This window comes from Bubalus bubalis, chromosome 17 (assembly GCF_019923935.1).
Source record: "Bubalus bubalis isolate 160015118507 breed Murrah chromosome 17, NDDB_SH_1, whole genome shotgun sequence".
In the NCBI taxonomy this organism is placed as follows: domain Eukaryota; kingdom Metazoa; phylum Chordata; class Mammalia; order Artiodactyla; family Bovidae; genus Bubalus; species Bubalus bubalis.
The window spans coordinates 26,450,292-26,464,526 of record NC_059173.1 but is presented as its reverse complement, the minus strand read 5'-3'; the positions used below and the strand labels follow the sequence as shown (position 1 = coordinate 26,464,526).

The 14,235-nt window shown below is 46.4% G+C and overlaps 1 protein-coding gene across 2 annotated transcripts in view; it reads right to left on the bottom strand.

The window, feature by feature from the left end:
• The window catches only part of ADGRD1 (adhesion G protein-coupled receptor D1), a 177,638-nt gene that overhangs the window by 105,404 nt on the left and 57,999 nt on the right, over window positions 1-14,235 (bottom strand). For both annotated transcript variants that reach the window (XM_006063071.4, XM_006063072.4), the window contains one exon: window positions 12,865-13,006. In XM_006063071.4, the coding sequence (XP_006063133.4) occupies window positions 12,865-13,006 (142 nt within the window). The remainder of the gene's footprint in view (window positions 1-12,864; window positions 13,007-14,235) is intronic.

Sequence of the window (14,235 nt, the reverse complement as noted above, 5' to 3'; positions counted from 1 at the left end):
GCTACCCTTCGTGGAATGAAGAGGAGATATGAGAAAACATACGTGCACCTGTTTGCTCAGCAACAATGGCACACGGAAGGAGAAACCGGAAACCAAGAGGACTGCTCGCCTAGAGCGTGTGGTGGGATGGAGTGGCAGGCGCAGAGGAGGCGTAGGGCAGAGGAGGGTGTCACTCCTCCGAGCGCACCTATTCGTGGAGACCTAACCCTTAGGACTGCGGTAACACCCCACATACTTCCCAAATAAATCAGTCGCTAAAATCAGCCGGAACGGGGCACAGCCATCACAGAACACAAACAAGCACAGATGAATCTAACTGGGTCACAAATGATTAAATCACTTGAAGGGAACAGGCAAGAAAGAAACGAACCTAGGTAACTTTATAAAAGAGAATTTCAACTGTATAGTTAAGCAAATGACAGAGAGGAGAGAAACAAATACCGCGCTCTAGTTGGTATGTTTGTTTCCCACAGGGGGTGGGTTAGCAATCCCAGAACTACTGTGTATGTGTGAGGGGCTTACACAAATCAGTAAAAACACTGAGAATCATAACAGCCAGTTTTGGAGAATGAAGGATGTGAGAAAAGGCTCAATATGGAATCTAGAAAAACATACAGATGGATTAATATAAATACATAATATGATGCATGTGTTTGCTTGTTTAAGTACATACATACATTTCCAAATTCTGTTCAGAGGATCAAGAAGCAATAACACTCCAGCAGAAACATATGCAGAGTACATCATGCAAAATACCAAGCTGGATGAATCACAAGCTGGAATCTAGATTGCCAGGAGAAATATCAACAATCTCAGATACGCAGATGATACCACTCTAATGGTAGAAAGTGAAGAGGAACTAAACAGCCTCTTGATGAGGGTAAAAGAGGAGAGTGGAAAAGCTGGCTTAAAACTCAACATTCAAAAACCTAAGCTCATAGCATCCAGACCCATTGGTTCATGGCAAATAGATAGATAAAAAGTGGCAACAGTGGCAAATATTATCTTCTTGGGCTCTAAAATCACTGCAGAAAGTGACTGCAGCCACAAAATTAAAAGACACTTGCTCCTTGGAAGAAACGCTATGACAAACCTAGAGAGCATATTAAAAAACAAAAACATCACTTTGCTGACAAAGGCTATGGCTCTTCAGTAGTTATGTGTGGATATGAGAGTTGGACCATAAAGGAGTATCAAAGAATTGATGCCTTTGAATTATGGTGTTGGAGTAGAATTCTTGAGGGTTCCTTGGACAGAAAGGAAATCAAACCAATCAGTCAATCCTAAAAGAAATCAACCCTGAATATTCACTGGAAGAAGGACTGATGCTAAAGCTGAAGCTCCAATCTTTCAGCCACCTGACGTGAAGAGCCGACTCATTGGAAAAGACCCTGATGTTGGGAAAGATTGAAGGCAAAAGGAGAAGGGGGTGGCAGAGGATTAAATGGTTAGACAGTATCACAGTGTACAGGAATCTGAGCAAACACTGGGAGAAAGTGAAGGACAGGAAAGCCTGGTGTGTTGCAGTCCATGAGGTTGCAAAGAGTTGGACATGACTTAGCAAATGAACAACAACAACAGAAATGAGCACACGTGGCACCCAGAGCCTGGTTTCTAAACACTACTCTCCAAGAAAATGAACCAGGGCTCCATGGAGAAATGGTGGGTTCCATGAGCCTAGAACATCTCTAGTGCTAGAAAGTTAGGAAAGACTCAAAAATGATGAGGACATATCAAAAGGACACAGAAGCCAACTGGAAAAGGCCCTCAAAGGTCAAAGCTGGGACAATTTAAACAACAAAATAAGTAATGATAGCAATGGATTATAGCTTATTGAGCAAAAATAAGTATCTAAAATACATTGATATAAATAAATAATAGAATGAGGTTCCCTCGTATTAAAATTCCAATTGATAAATGTAGAAAGAATGATGGACATAGAAAATCAACCTTTGGCAAATACTACAGTAATAACTTCTGCAGGTAATAACCATTACTGGATGCTAAAATTCATGGAGAAAGTATCATGAGATATAAGACAGCTGTGTAGTGTCATGGTACCTCTCTGACAAGAGATTATGATTTGCAAAGGGAAAATGATAACTTCAAAGTGGATAAACTAGGAAAACACCCCCCTCAACCAAGCAATCAAAGTGAGCATCACTGGTGATAATGAATACCATCTTCAATGTCTGTATTTGAGCTGAATTGTGCCCCCAAAATCCCTGTGTTGGAGACCTAGGCCCGAGGACCACAGGATACAGGATGTTTGGGGCTGGTGCACTGGGATGACCCAGAGGGACGGTATGGGGAGGGAGGTGGGAGGGGGGTTCAGGATTGGGAACATGTGTACACGCGTGGCGGATTCATGTTGATGTATGGCAAAACCAATACAATATTGTAAAGTAGCTAGCCTCTAATTAAAATAAATAAATTTAAATTTAAAAAAATAAAAAAATAAAGAATTGTACCTTAAAATATTAACATTAGGATGAGCTGGGTATATGGGAACTCTGTCTTATTTTGCAATTTTCCCTTTTTTCCTTAAGTCTAAAATCATTTCAAATAAAAATCTAAAAAAAAAAATCACAGAGGTTGTCAACTGGTGATCAGCTGACCCAATTCAACCCACAGATGTATGAATTTTGGTTGAAAATGTTTAAAGCAAATTTGAATGAGCTGCCAACAATACAAATCCAGAGATGCAATTTTACATCCAGATGTATGGTTCCTTTCAGAACATCAGAAGTTGTGGCATTACTGCCGAGGAAGCCCCATTGCACACCCCCATCCTCAGGACCAAAGGCCCCGGTGTCCCAGAGCCGTGTTCGCACACTGCACGGCTCAGCCCAGGCAGTCAGACGGTTTGAGAGGGTACGGAATCCCAAGGGCACATGGGTCCCAGCTCCCCACAGGGCGGAGTCCAGGGCTTCCTTCAGAGCCCTAGTCCTCAAGAACCTGGGCATCCTGAGACTCAGAAGTCCAGGTGCTAGAATTCATCAGGGTTTCTGCTCTCACAGTCCACAGCTTGGGGAGCTGCACTCCATCATTTAGATGCTACAGAGGTCCAGGTGCATGACTCCCCACATGTGATCCTGGGGGAACTGCACCCACTTGCCTGCCACCCTCTGGCCCAGGACAGGCTCATGGTCCAGGCAGACCAACTTACATACCCTCCCTCCTGCTCTCTCCTGGGGCCTCCCATGGTAACAAGGGGACATGCACAGAGAGGCAGTCCTCACTCAGCACCAGCACGGGGTCCCTAACCGGCCCAGACCACCCTTGGGTGGAGCTCCTCCAGTCCTGCGAGCTGCAAGGTGCCCTTCTGGAAAACTCTCTCTTCGCTAAAGTCAGCCGAAGCTGGAGTCTGTTCCTGTGTTGCAGACTATGAACTGAACACACGCTAACTATTTCCTAGGTGGGTGTCATTATCTCAGCTTACTAAGGATGAAACAGAAGCAGGGAGGCTAGTGCCTCACTGGGGAGCACACAGCTGTATTTGTTGAGTCAGTGTATGAGCCAATGAATAAACATCATCTCAGAGGACAAATTATACCTGTGATAGTTTTGTGATGCAGATTTTCTTACTATCTCCTAGATTACTCACCTCTCTTACCCCGAAATGAGTTTGGGTAGGCAATACCAGCCCCTTCCACATGAGGCTCACACTGTGAATTGCGATGGCAGCACACTTTCCCCAGTATCTGGGCTGGTCACTGTGGTCCCCATCCCGCCTGGGTCTCCTCCCCCGTGGTGGCTGCAGCAGCTCCCGCTGAGAAACGCACAGCAGCCTCGGGTCAGAGGCAGGCAGACACAGCACCGTCTGGCTCTGTCCACAGCCCCGTCACTGGTCCTCCAGGAAATGGTATCAGATATACCCAGGGACAGACCCTCCATTTTGACCACTTCCCAGAGTCCTGCTACTGGAACATCACCAATATTGGGCTCAATCCCTTCCAAACTTTATGACAAGCCTGAAGGATGGACGGCCTGTCTTAGGACTGAGTCAGATGGATTGAAGGCCAATAGATGAGTGAATTTTAGACAACAGCTATTTAAACTAACAGCGCTTAGTGCTTCAAGACACTGACTTTTGGTTTTCGAATTCTCAAAGTTTCCAAAGAATCTGCTTCTCTCAGTCTGTTTCTTTCTGAGGTTAACAAAGGTCTCATCTTCATTGGGGATGCAAGAGATGCGGGTTCGATCCCTGAGTTGGGAAGATTCCCTGGAGAAGGAAATGATAACTCATTCCAGTATTCTTGCCTGGGAGATCCCATGGACAGAGGATCCTGGTGGGCTACAGTCCATGGGGTCACAGAGTTGGACATGACTAAGTGACTGAGCACGCATGCACACATCTTCATTGACCAAGGAAAGCTGACCATTCCATCTTGATCCTCAAATAAAGGTTCTGATTAGTGGCTAAGAGCAATTCTAACTGGCCAGAGAGCTGCCATTTATGAAGCATCTTTTAGGCAGGGGACTCTGGCTCTTGCCCCAGAATTGACTACAGCAAGGAGATGCCCTCAGTAACGTCTCGAGGGTGTACATCTGCTCCCCATTTCCATCCCCCTCAACTGGACTGTCTATTGCAACAGCCTGTACCCCGGTGCCAGCTGCCCGGCCACATGTTCTGAGCTGGGAAGGTAACAGCCCTGCAGGCTCCCCACACCAGACAGGACACTCAGAGGAGCTACAGGAACCCGTCAGCAGAGACCTGCAAATCAGCACAACTGGCATCAGCCAAAGGATGGGTCAGAATCTGGACTGTTTGATGGTTTGGGGAGCAAGGAATGTGAAGTAAGAAGACACTGTGATGGTTTGAGCATGGGCTCTGATGATACACACTCTGGGTACCAGGCACGCCTGACACATCAACTCTGAACAAGGTGTGGAGCAGGAGCCCAGGCCACACTGGCCATCATGGTCTACCTGGCCCAGGTCCCCACCCACAGGTAACATGGAACACTTAGTTAGCAATGGGGTCTCCAAGCAAGGCCCCTTGATATCAGGGCAGTGGATTCTGGTTTATTTCACTGTACCCATAACTGACTTGAGTTGGTTTCCTAAAAAAAGAAAAAATAGTGAGAACATTGTTTTAATGTAAAGAATCAAGTGGCACGACATTAAAGAGAATAAAATAATGCCATTTGTAGCAACACAGATAGACCTAGAGATTGTCATACTGTGTGAAGTAAATCAGACAGAGAAGGGTAAATATTGCATGAAATCCCTTATATGGGAAAGCTAAAAAGAAACTGTACAAATGAACTCATTTACAAAACAGAAAGAGACTCACAGACTTAGAGAATGAACTTATGGTTTCTGGGGGCAAGGGGGCGGAGAAGGATGGGAGAAAGGGATAGTTAGGGAGTTTGGGATGGACATGTACACACCGCTGTATTTAAAATGGATAATCGACAAGGACCTACTGTATAGCACAGGGAACTCTGCTCAATGTTAGGTGGCAGCCTGGATGGGAGGGGAGTTTGGGGGAGGATGGATACCTGTATATGTATGGCTGAGTCCCTTTGCTGCCCATCTGAAGCTGTCACATTGTTAATCAGCTGTATTCCAATATAAAATAAAATTTTAAAAAGTATTGTGTGGCTTGAAATAAACTGATGGCAAAACATCACAAAAGATATTGGCTGAGCAGGACACCAGCCGGCAGGGACAGCTGACTCTGGCAACATGTGAGTTTTTGTCTCATTGGCTGAAAAGTCTCTCTGGGAAAACTCTAGAATGAAACTCGCTCTAAAAGTACAGTTTGGATCAGGCAGCATCGCAGGTGTGTTATGGGATGCGACCCCAGAACCAGAGCCCCTCAGATGCACAAGCATCAGGAAATGTCAAGGGCATCCCCACAACCTGACGATGGGGGGACTCCATTTATGGCCTTGCTGACTTGCTGGGAGAGGGTTCTGTGGATCGGAACATGGGGCAGCCTATTTTGAAGGAGAGGAAAAGTGAGAGAGGGGAAGGATGCGAGGTCCTGAGGGTGCCCAAGGGTCTTGGACACCATCCGACTCAGAAAGGGACTGGGAGGGAGCCGAGATAAATAAACAAAATCCTTTCTACTCTTCAAATCCAGGTTCACACCAGCCTGATCTAACAAGGATGGTGGTTGTGGGAGCTGTGGGTATGTGTGTGTGTCTGTGTGTGCATGTGTGTGTCTATATATATGCTGGGTCTGCACTTGTGTGTGTATTTGTATGTGAGTGTATGTACTGGGGTGTGTGTGTATGCATGTGTGTCTGTATGTGTGCTACATAATAGTGTGTGCATATATGTGTGTTTAGGTGTGTATACTGTGTATGTGTGTGTGTCTGTGTCTGCTGGATCTGGTTGTGCACATATTATTTGTGTGGCAGTGTGTGTCCTGGGGATGTGTGTGTGTGCACATGGACATCCATGCCCTGTGAACTCACGGGGGGTCCGGACACCAAGAAGCCCTGCATTCAGTCCTCTGTCCCCATCTCCCCTGCCCACTCAGCCTCCTGTCTCAGCTTCAGGACCTTGTTCCCAAGCCCCCAACTCCCCAGCACCTGCAGCCCCAGCTCAGCCCACCCCCCGACATCCGCCAAGACTCACAGCCCCCTTTCCTAGGGCCACTTCAACCTCAAACACACATCGCTTCCAGAATCATTCAGAGCAAGCCTTCTCTGCTTTTATGCACTTGGATTACAGACTTGCAATACCTCCATGCCACATCATAAAACCCCCAACACAAGAAGCACTAAAAATGCCTCTGTTTCACACTAGAACCAAATTTCCAACACAGGCGAGCCCACCGAGCTCATTTTGCCTAGTTAGCTGCCTCCTCTGGATGTCAGCCGGGGAAGAGCCTCTGGCCTGGGTGAGCACCCTCTCCATAGAAAGAGGAGCCACACAAATACACACAAATCAGGACAGAGCTACTTATATGGTGCTGCTGCCTCTGAGCTCAGCACTCGTTCAACAAATATTTTCTGAGCCAAAGCTCAATGCCAGGCATCAAGAGGAAGGAATAGATGATTCCAAATGGGGTCCAGGGCAGCTTCCCCGCAAATGCACAGGCTGGTTTAAGAGATGGTCAGTTTGAACGCTTATTTTGATTCCCACTCCTCTCTAGCTACCCTCCCTTTTACATATACTTTCTGTACACCCACAACTGCTTTGAGTTCAGCTACTGAGAGTCCTCAACTGCCAGAATTGCTGTTAGTAGGTAAGAGCTCCCTGTCCAAGGTCACTCCCTTCCTATACAGCCCTCAGTCATGTACTGGACTAAAGGCGAGAGCCCCTAACTTTCAAGGGGACCATTCTGAAGGGCCATCCCAGCTTCAGAGCTCACCACGGGGTAACCTTCAGTCTTTGTTGAGACTGCATCACAGGCCGCCTTCTCCTTCTACTCAGCCTTCCTTCCTTTCCCATATAAGTCAAGCTTGCAATCCCTCTCGAATAAACTTCTTGCACACAAATGTCAAAAAAAAGAAGAGATGGTCAGTTTGCATAAATAGTAAGATGCGATCCTTGGAGGCGGCACTAGGGCTGAGCAAAGACGTTAAAGAGGGAGACGCGGTTCTTCCCTGGGGAGATCAGAGAGGGTTTCGTGGAGGAGTCAGTAATGACTCCAGTGACTTTTTTTTTTTTTCTCCAGTGACCTTGACACGGGTGGGACTAGACCCGAGATGTGGAAGGCCTTCCAGATAACAGGAGAGGCACACACAAAGGCAGAGGCCCACCAGGCCCAGACTTCACGGGAGAGCGAGTGTTTCTGTTCCTCTGGACAGAGGTTCAAGCAGAAAGTCACACTGGAAAGGTCCACTCAAGACTGACCGTGTGGCCCGAAGTTGAAATGAGTCTTCAGGGAAACCTGAGTTACTGAAAGATTTTAAATAGCTGAGTAAGACCACCTGGCATGTGTTTCTGGAAGATAAGCCTGGGAACTCGGGGAGAATAAAGTGGGGAGAACAGTCAGGAAGCTTCTAGCTCAGGCAGAACCAAACGAGCAATGAGACTCCGAACCAGGGGTGGGGCAGCGGGAGGGAGAAGGTGAGGGATGCTTGGAAAACAGGGTCACAGCTGGTCCCACCCAGAGACCAAGAGCCAGGAGGGCACCAGGGTGCCAGGCTCTGAGCAGAGAGAAGGCGATACAGTGACAGGAGGTCACAGAGGACATGAAGGCTGGGGGGTAACGTGCCCACCTGCACACCTGGGTGGAGAAACCTGCCGGGGAACAGAAGTGACGCCATGGGGAGAGGTGGGTTTTGTGTCACCAGGAACATCAGTCCGGGAGTGGTGGCTGAAATCAAGGCAACCCCATGAATTCAGAGAGGTAAACGTTCCTGCAGACGGAGTTGGAGCAGGAGGTGCAGCGGAGGAGGGGCTGATACCAGAGTAAGGGCACCACCTGCAGGGGGACACGTCCTGCAGACCCGGAAGTGGGAACCTCAGGGGCTGCAGGGGGTGGGATGGGCTTTGACAGAGTGCAGGTGAGCAGAGGACTCTGGAGAGGCACTGCATGCAGGCTAAGTCGCTTCAGTCGTGTCTGACTCTCCATTACCCCATGGACGATAGCCCACCAGGCTCCTCTGTCCATGGGGATTCTCCAGGCAAGAGTACTGGAGGAATCTTCCCAACCCAGGGATGGAACCCGAGTCTCCTATGTCTCCTGTATTGGCAGGTAGGTTCTTTACCACTAGCACCACCTGGGAAGCTCCTCTGAAGACATGTGAGACCATCTCTGCAGTGTGAAAATGTATATAGAAAGTGGAGATGGTAAAAATCAACCTAGTTTGAAGAAGAGAAGGGGAGATGGATGTTGAATAAGATCTCTGAAACATGAGATCCAGCGAAGCCACTTCTGCAAGTCATACCCAGAAGGACTGAAAGTAGGATCTGGGAGAAATGCTTGCGCACACACAAGTTCATGGCAGCATTACGCACAACAGCCTAAAGGTGGGAGCAACCCAAGTGTTCACTGATGGATGTATAGATGAGCAAAGTGTCCATCCACACCATAGACTAGGATTCAGCCTTAAAAAGAAGGACATTCTGGGGCTTCCCTGGCAGTCCAAATGGTTAAATTTCTGCACTTCTACTGCAGGGGGCGCAGGTTCGATCCCTGGACTGGGAACTAGGATTCCAAATGCTTCACAGCGAGGCCATAACAGAAAAAAAAAAAAAAAAAAACGGAGGACATTCTGTTCTTTCTGTTCTGACTTTTGCTATCACACAGATGAACCCTGAGGACTTGATGCTCAGTGAAATAAGCCAGACACAAAGAGACAAATCCTCTCTGATTCTACTTACACGAAGGCCCCAGAGTAGTCAAAGCCATAGCGATGGAAAGGAAAACAGTGTGTGCCGGGCGGGGACGGAGGATGAGGAGGGGGAATTCGTGTTTAATGAGGACAGAGTTTGGGTTTTTGGAAATCAGGAAAGTTCTGGGGAGGGATGGTGGTGAAGGATGTGCACCAATGTCAAACGTGCTTAACACCACTGAACTGTACACTTAAAAATGGTCAAGATGGTGAATTTTATGTCATGTGTATTTTACCACAATTTTTTTAATGTCTTGTGATTTTTCAAAAAGAAAGGAGAGAGACAGGGTGGGGGAACATTCTCAGGTGAAGACTGTTTGCAGGTGGATGAAGAGGACGAGAGAAGGGCGAAGGAGCAGGTGGCAGGGCAGGGGGTGGCCGTGGATGGAGGGAAGGTTCCTGAAGAAAGGCTGGCCATGGAGTAGAGAAGGAAGGAGTGATGAGAGGGGCAGTGAGGAATCAGCAAGATCAGCGAGTTTAGCTCAGTCGCTCAGTGCTGTCTGGCTCTTTGAGATGCCAGACTAGCACACCAGGCTTCTTTGTCCTTCACTAGCTCCTGGAATTCACTCAAACTCATGTCCATTGAGTCGGTGATGCCATCCAACCATCTCATCCTCTGTTGTCCCCTTCTCCTCCTGCCTTCAATCTTTCCCAGCATCACAGGCTTTTCCAATGAGTCAGTTCTTCGCATCAGGTGGCCAAAGTATTCAAGCTTCAGCTTCAACATCAGTCCTTCCAGGGAATATTCAAGACTGATATCCTTTAGGATGGACTGGTTGGATCTCCTTGCAGTCCAAGAGACTCTCAAGAGTCTTCTCCTCCAACACCACAGTTCAAAAGCATCAATTCTTCGGCGCTCAGCTTTCTTTATGGTCCAGCTGTCACATCCATACATGACTACTGGAAAAACCATAGCTTTGAGTGCTGCTGCTGCTGCTGCTAAGTCGCTTCAGTCGTGTCTGACTCTGTGCGACCCCATAGATGGCAGCCCACCAGGCTCCCCTGTCCCTGGGATTCTCCAGGCAAGAATACTGGAGTGAGTTGCCATTTCCTTCTCCTAGCTTTGACTAGATGGACCGTTGTTGGCAAAATAATGTCTCTGCTTTTTAATATGCTGTCTAGGTTGGTCATAGCTTTTCTTCAAAGGAGAAAGTGTCTTTTGATTTCATGGCTGCAATCACCATCTGCAGTGATTTTGGAGCCCAGGAAAATAAAGTATGTCACTGTTTCCATTGTTTACCATCTATTTGCCATGAAGTGATGGGACCGGATGCCATGATCTTAGTTTTTTGAATATTGAGTTTCAAGCCAGCTTTTTCACTTTTCTCCTTCACTTTCATCAAGAGGCTCTTTAGTTCCTCTTCTCTTTCTGCCATAAGAGTGGTATCATCTGCATATCTGAGGTTATTGATATTTCTCCCGGCAATCTTGATTCCAACTTGTGCTTCATCCAGTCCGGCATTTCGCATGATGTACTCTGCATATAAATTAAATAAGCACGTTGACAATATACAACCTTGACATACTCCTTTTGCAATTTGGAAGCAGTCCGTTGTTCCATGTCCAGTTCTAACTGTTGCTTCTTTACCTGCATACAGATTTCTCAGGAGGCAGGTAAGGTGGTCTGGTATTTCCATCTCTTAAGAATTTTCCACAATTTGTTGTGACCCACACAGTCAAAGGCTTTAGCATAGTCAATGAAGCAGAAGTAGATGTTTTTCTCTTGCTTTTTCTATGATCTAACAGATGTTGGCAATTTGGTCTCTGGTTCCTCTGCCTTTTCTAAATCCAACTTGAACATCTGGAAGTTCTTGGTTCACGTACTGCTGAAGCCTAGCTTGGAGAATTTTGAGCATTACTTTGCTAGCGTGTGAGATGAGTGCAATTGTGCAGTAGTTTGAACATCCTCTGGCAACAAGAGAATGGGAAAGACTAGAGATTGCTTCAAGAAAATTAGAGATACCAAGGGAACATTTCATGCAAAGATGGGCACAATAAAAGACAGAAACAGTATGGACCTAACAGAAGCAGAAGATATTAAGAAGAGGTGGCAAGAATATATAGAATAACTAGTCAAAAAAGATCTTAGTGACCCAGATAACCATGATGGTGTGATCACTCACCTGGAGTCAGACATCCTGGAGTGCTCAGTCAAGTGGGCCTTAGGAAGCATCACTACGAACAAAGCTAGTGGAGGCGCTACAATTCCAGCTGAGCTATTTCAAATCCTAAAAGATGATGCTGTGAAAGTGCTGAACTCAATATGCCAGCAAATTTGAAAAACTCAGCAGTGGCCACAGGACTGGAAAAGGTCTGTTTTCATTTCAATACCAATCAGCAAGATGGTCAGGATGAAAGAGGTAATGGAGCAACCAAGAGCAAGCTGTCTGGTGGTGGCTATCTGCCTGGGAAAGCACAAGTGCAGACAGACACTGGCCGGAAAGTGTGGACAAATGGGCAAAGCTGGGTTCTGAGGGGCCTGACCTCCGTGGGGAATCAGGGCTGGGGGGTGACAGGGTGAGACAGGAGCTGCAGTGAGAGCAACTTGTCCTGACTCGTCAGCTTCCCTCAATGCTGTATCATTGAGGAGGTGATAAAAACACAGGTAGACAGACACAGGGGTCGGCACATAGTAGGTCTTCAGATAATGTTGGCAGAATGGGATGGAACAGTACAAAATGGAACAAAACAGAAGATCCTGGCGGGAACAGTCTTTGTAGGACTTCAAAGGATCAAAAGTGGACTGAGTTCTTATTACACACAGAACGGATAAACAAGGTCCTACTGTTCAGTGCAGGGATCCCTGTTCAACATCTATCATAAACCATCATGGAAGGCAGTATGGAAAAGAACGTATACTGAATCACTTTGCTCTACAGCAGAAATGAATACAACATTGTAAATCAACTAAACTTCAATAAAATTTTAATATATATATATTGTATTGTTTAATAAATTCCTTGAGAACGTCAAGCTTCAACCACAGTGCACGATTCTGGCACAAGGAAAGTCACACTTTTTAAAAGACAGGTGCACACCTGTGTCCCTGATACACCTGTCATTCTTATCACAGACAAAGACAGAGTGAAGGCGGAGACAGTCACAGTTACAACGGGGCAAAACAAACAGCTCAAAACTGAAAGCATAGAAACAGCTCTTTGAAATGCTAACATATTTCCCAGAAAGAACCAAACTCTCTGTCTCGCTAATGGCTATCAACTAAGATAAGTGAGAATGAGCCAAGATATCCCATCCTCCAAAGACAACATTTATTGTAAAACAGAAATAGCCACAGTTGCTGTGCACACATCTGTAAAAGCAACGTCTGATCTCAGAGGCCTTTTTACACAAAATTAATATTGTGTGTCCAACCCCAGAGCTATCCAGGGGACTTTCCACTGCTGTTCAGAAATAATCACAAGAATGGATGCCAAAATCCTAATTCTGGCCAGCACCAATCCATCCAAGATTCTTTCTACAATCATACAGACAATCGAATATTCCTTGCTGCAAAAGGAAATCAAAGAGCAGAAATGAGGACAAATTCACTCTAACTCACCAAATGGTGCCGGAGGTGGACAGTGATAAGAGGGGAGCCCGATAAATTCTGGGAGAGCTTCGGCGTCGGGGAGACCTCCAGGGAGATCAGATAGCTGGTCGCAGAGAGCAAGCAGTTTTTATAATTTGCTGCCTCAGCAATCCTTGGGAACAAATGAAAAATCATTACAAAACAGAAATTAAAAAAACAAAAACAAAAACCTTGAGTTTAAAATTTCACGTTAAGCCTGGGACTTTTGAGACTGAAATCTTTTGGGGGTGGAGTTTTGATTTCTATCAAACAGCACATTCTGCTCTAAGACTCGGTGTTGGTACTAAAAGGTGAGATGGAGCCCTTGACCTCACAGAGTCTACAGTCAAGTAGAAGGAGAGGGTAACCCAGGAAGTGGGGAAGAACAGGAAGATCAAAACAATGAGATTAAATCTCAGCCATACATTCACTTGACCTGGGACAAGTGACTTACCTGTTGGAATTTTCCATGCCCAAATTATAAACCGCTGTGGCAAACAGTAATGTGATGGACACCTGTTGTCTTGTCACCCAGTAGCCCTTCATCCCTCCCCTGATAAAGGCACCTCAGCTTCCCTCCAAGTGACCACCGCTTCCTGACTTGTAGCCCATATGCTTTGGAGGGACCTCCATCCTTAACTCAAGAGTAAACCCCTCTATCACAATTTGAGTGAATCAGTGCACTGCATTCCTCAGACCACACTGATTGTTCAGATGCAAGCACATGTTCCATTAAGATCTGAAGAGACGTAACAAGATTCAGATGGAAATGCTGGGTCAGAGATCCTCACTTCTCTCTGCTAGATGTCAATCCAGAACCTTGAGGTTCCAGCAGTGGCTTATAGTCATGAACAGAGAGACTGACTGGGAAGGAGGTCCACGTCCAGGAAAAGCTGAGAGATGGAGTTGGGTGATAGCAACTGGATGCTGGATCAAGCTACTCCTGAAGCCGGCTGTCCATGCACCTTTCAGCTTATGTGATCCAACAAACTCCCCTTTTGTTTAAAGCAGCTTACGCCTGGGTTTCTGTTGCTTATGCCCAATCAAAAGAATCTTGGCTGATAGACATAGTGCTTGTCTCATGGAGTTATGAAGCTGAAATGACATTCAGGGCCAGGACTAGGATGAGGGAAGCAAGGAACTTGGGGTGCAAGATCTAAGAAGGTGTTCACATTCAGGGTTTGCCACTTGCAGCACATGAATGACTCCAAGAATGAACACCACTCTGAACATTGTGTTCTTGGTGACTGCTTATCTAGCCCTCACCCTCGCCCTGCCTGGTATATGGTCAGTAATCAGCAAATGTCTGTTGCCTTACTCTGAATTCCAAGACATTTCACTAGGATGCCTGCGACATGAAGT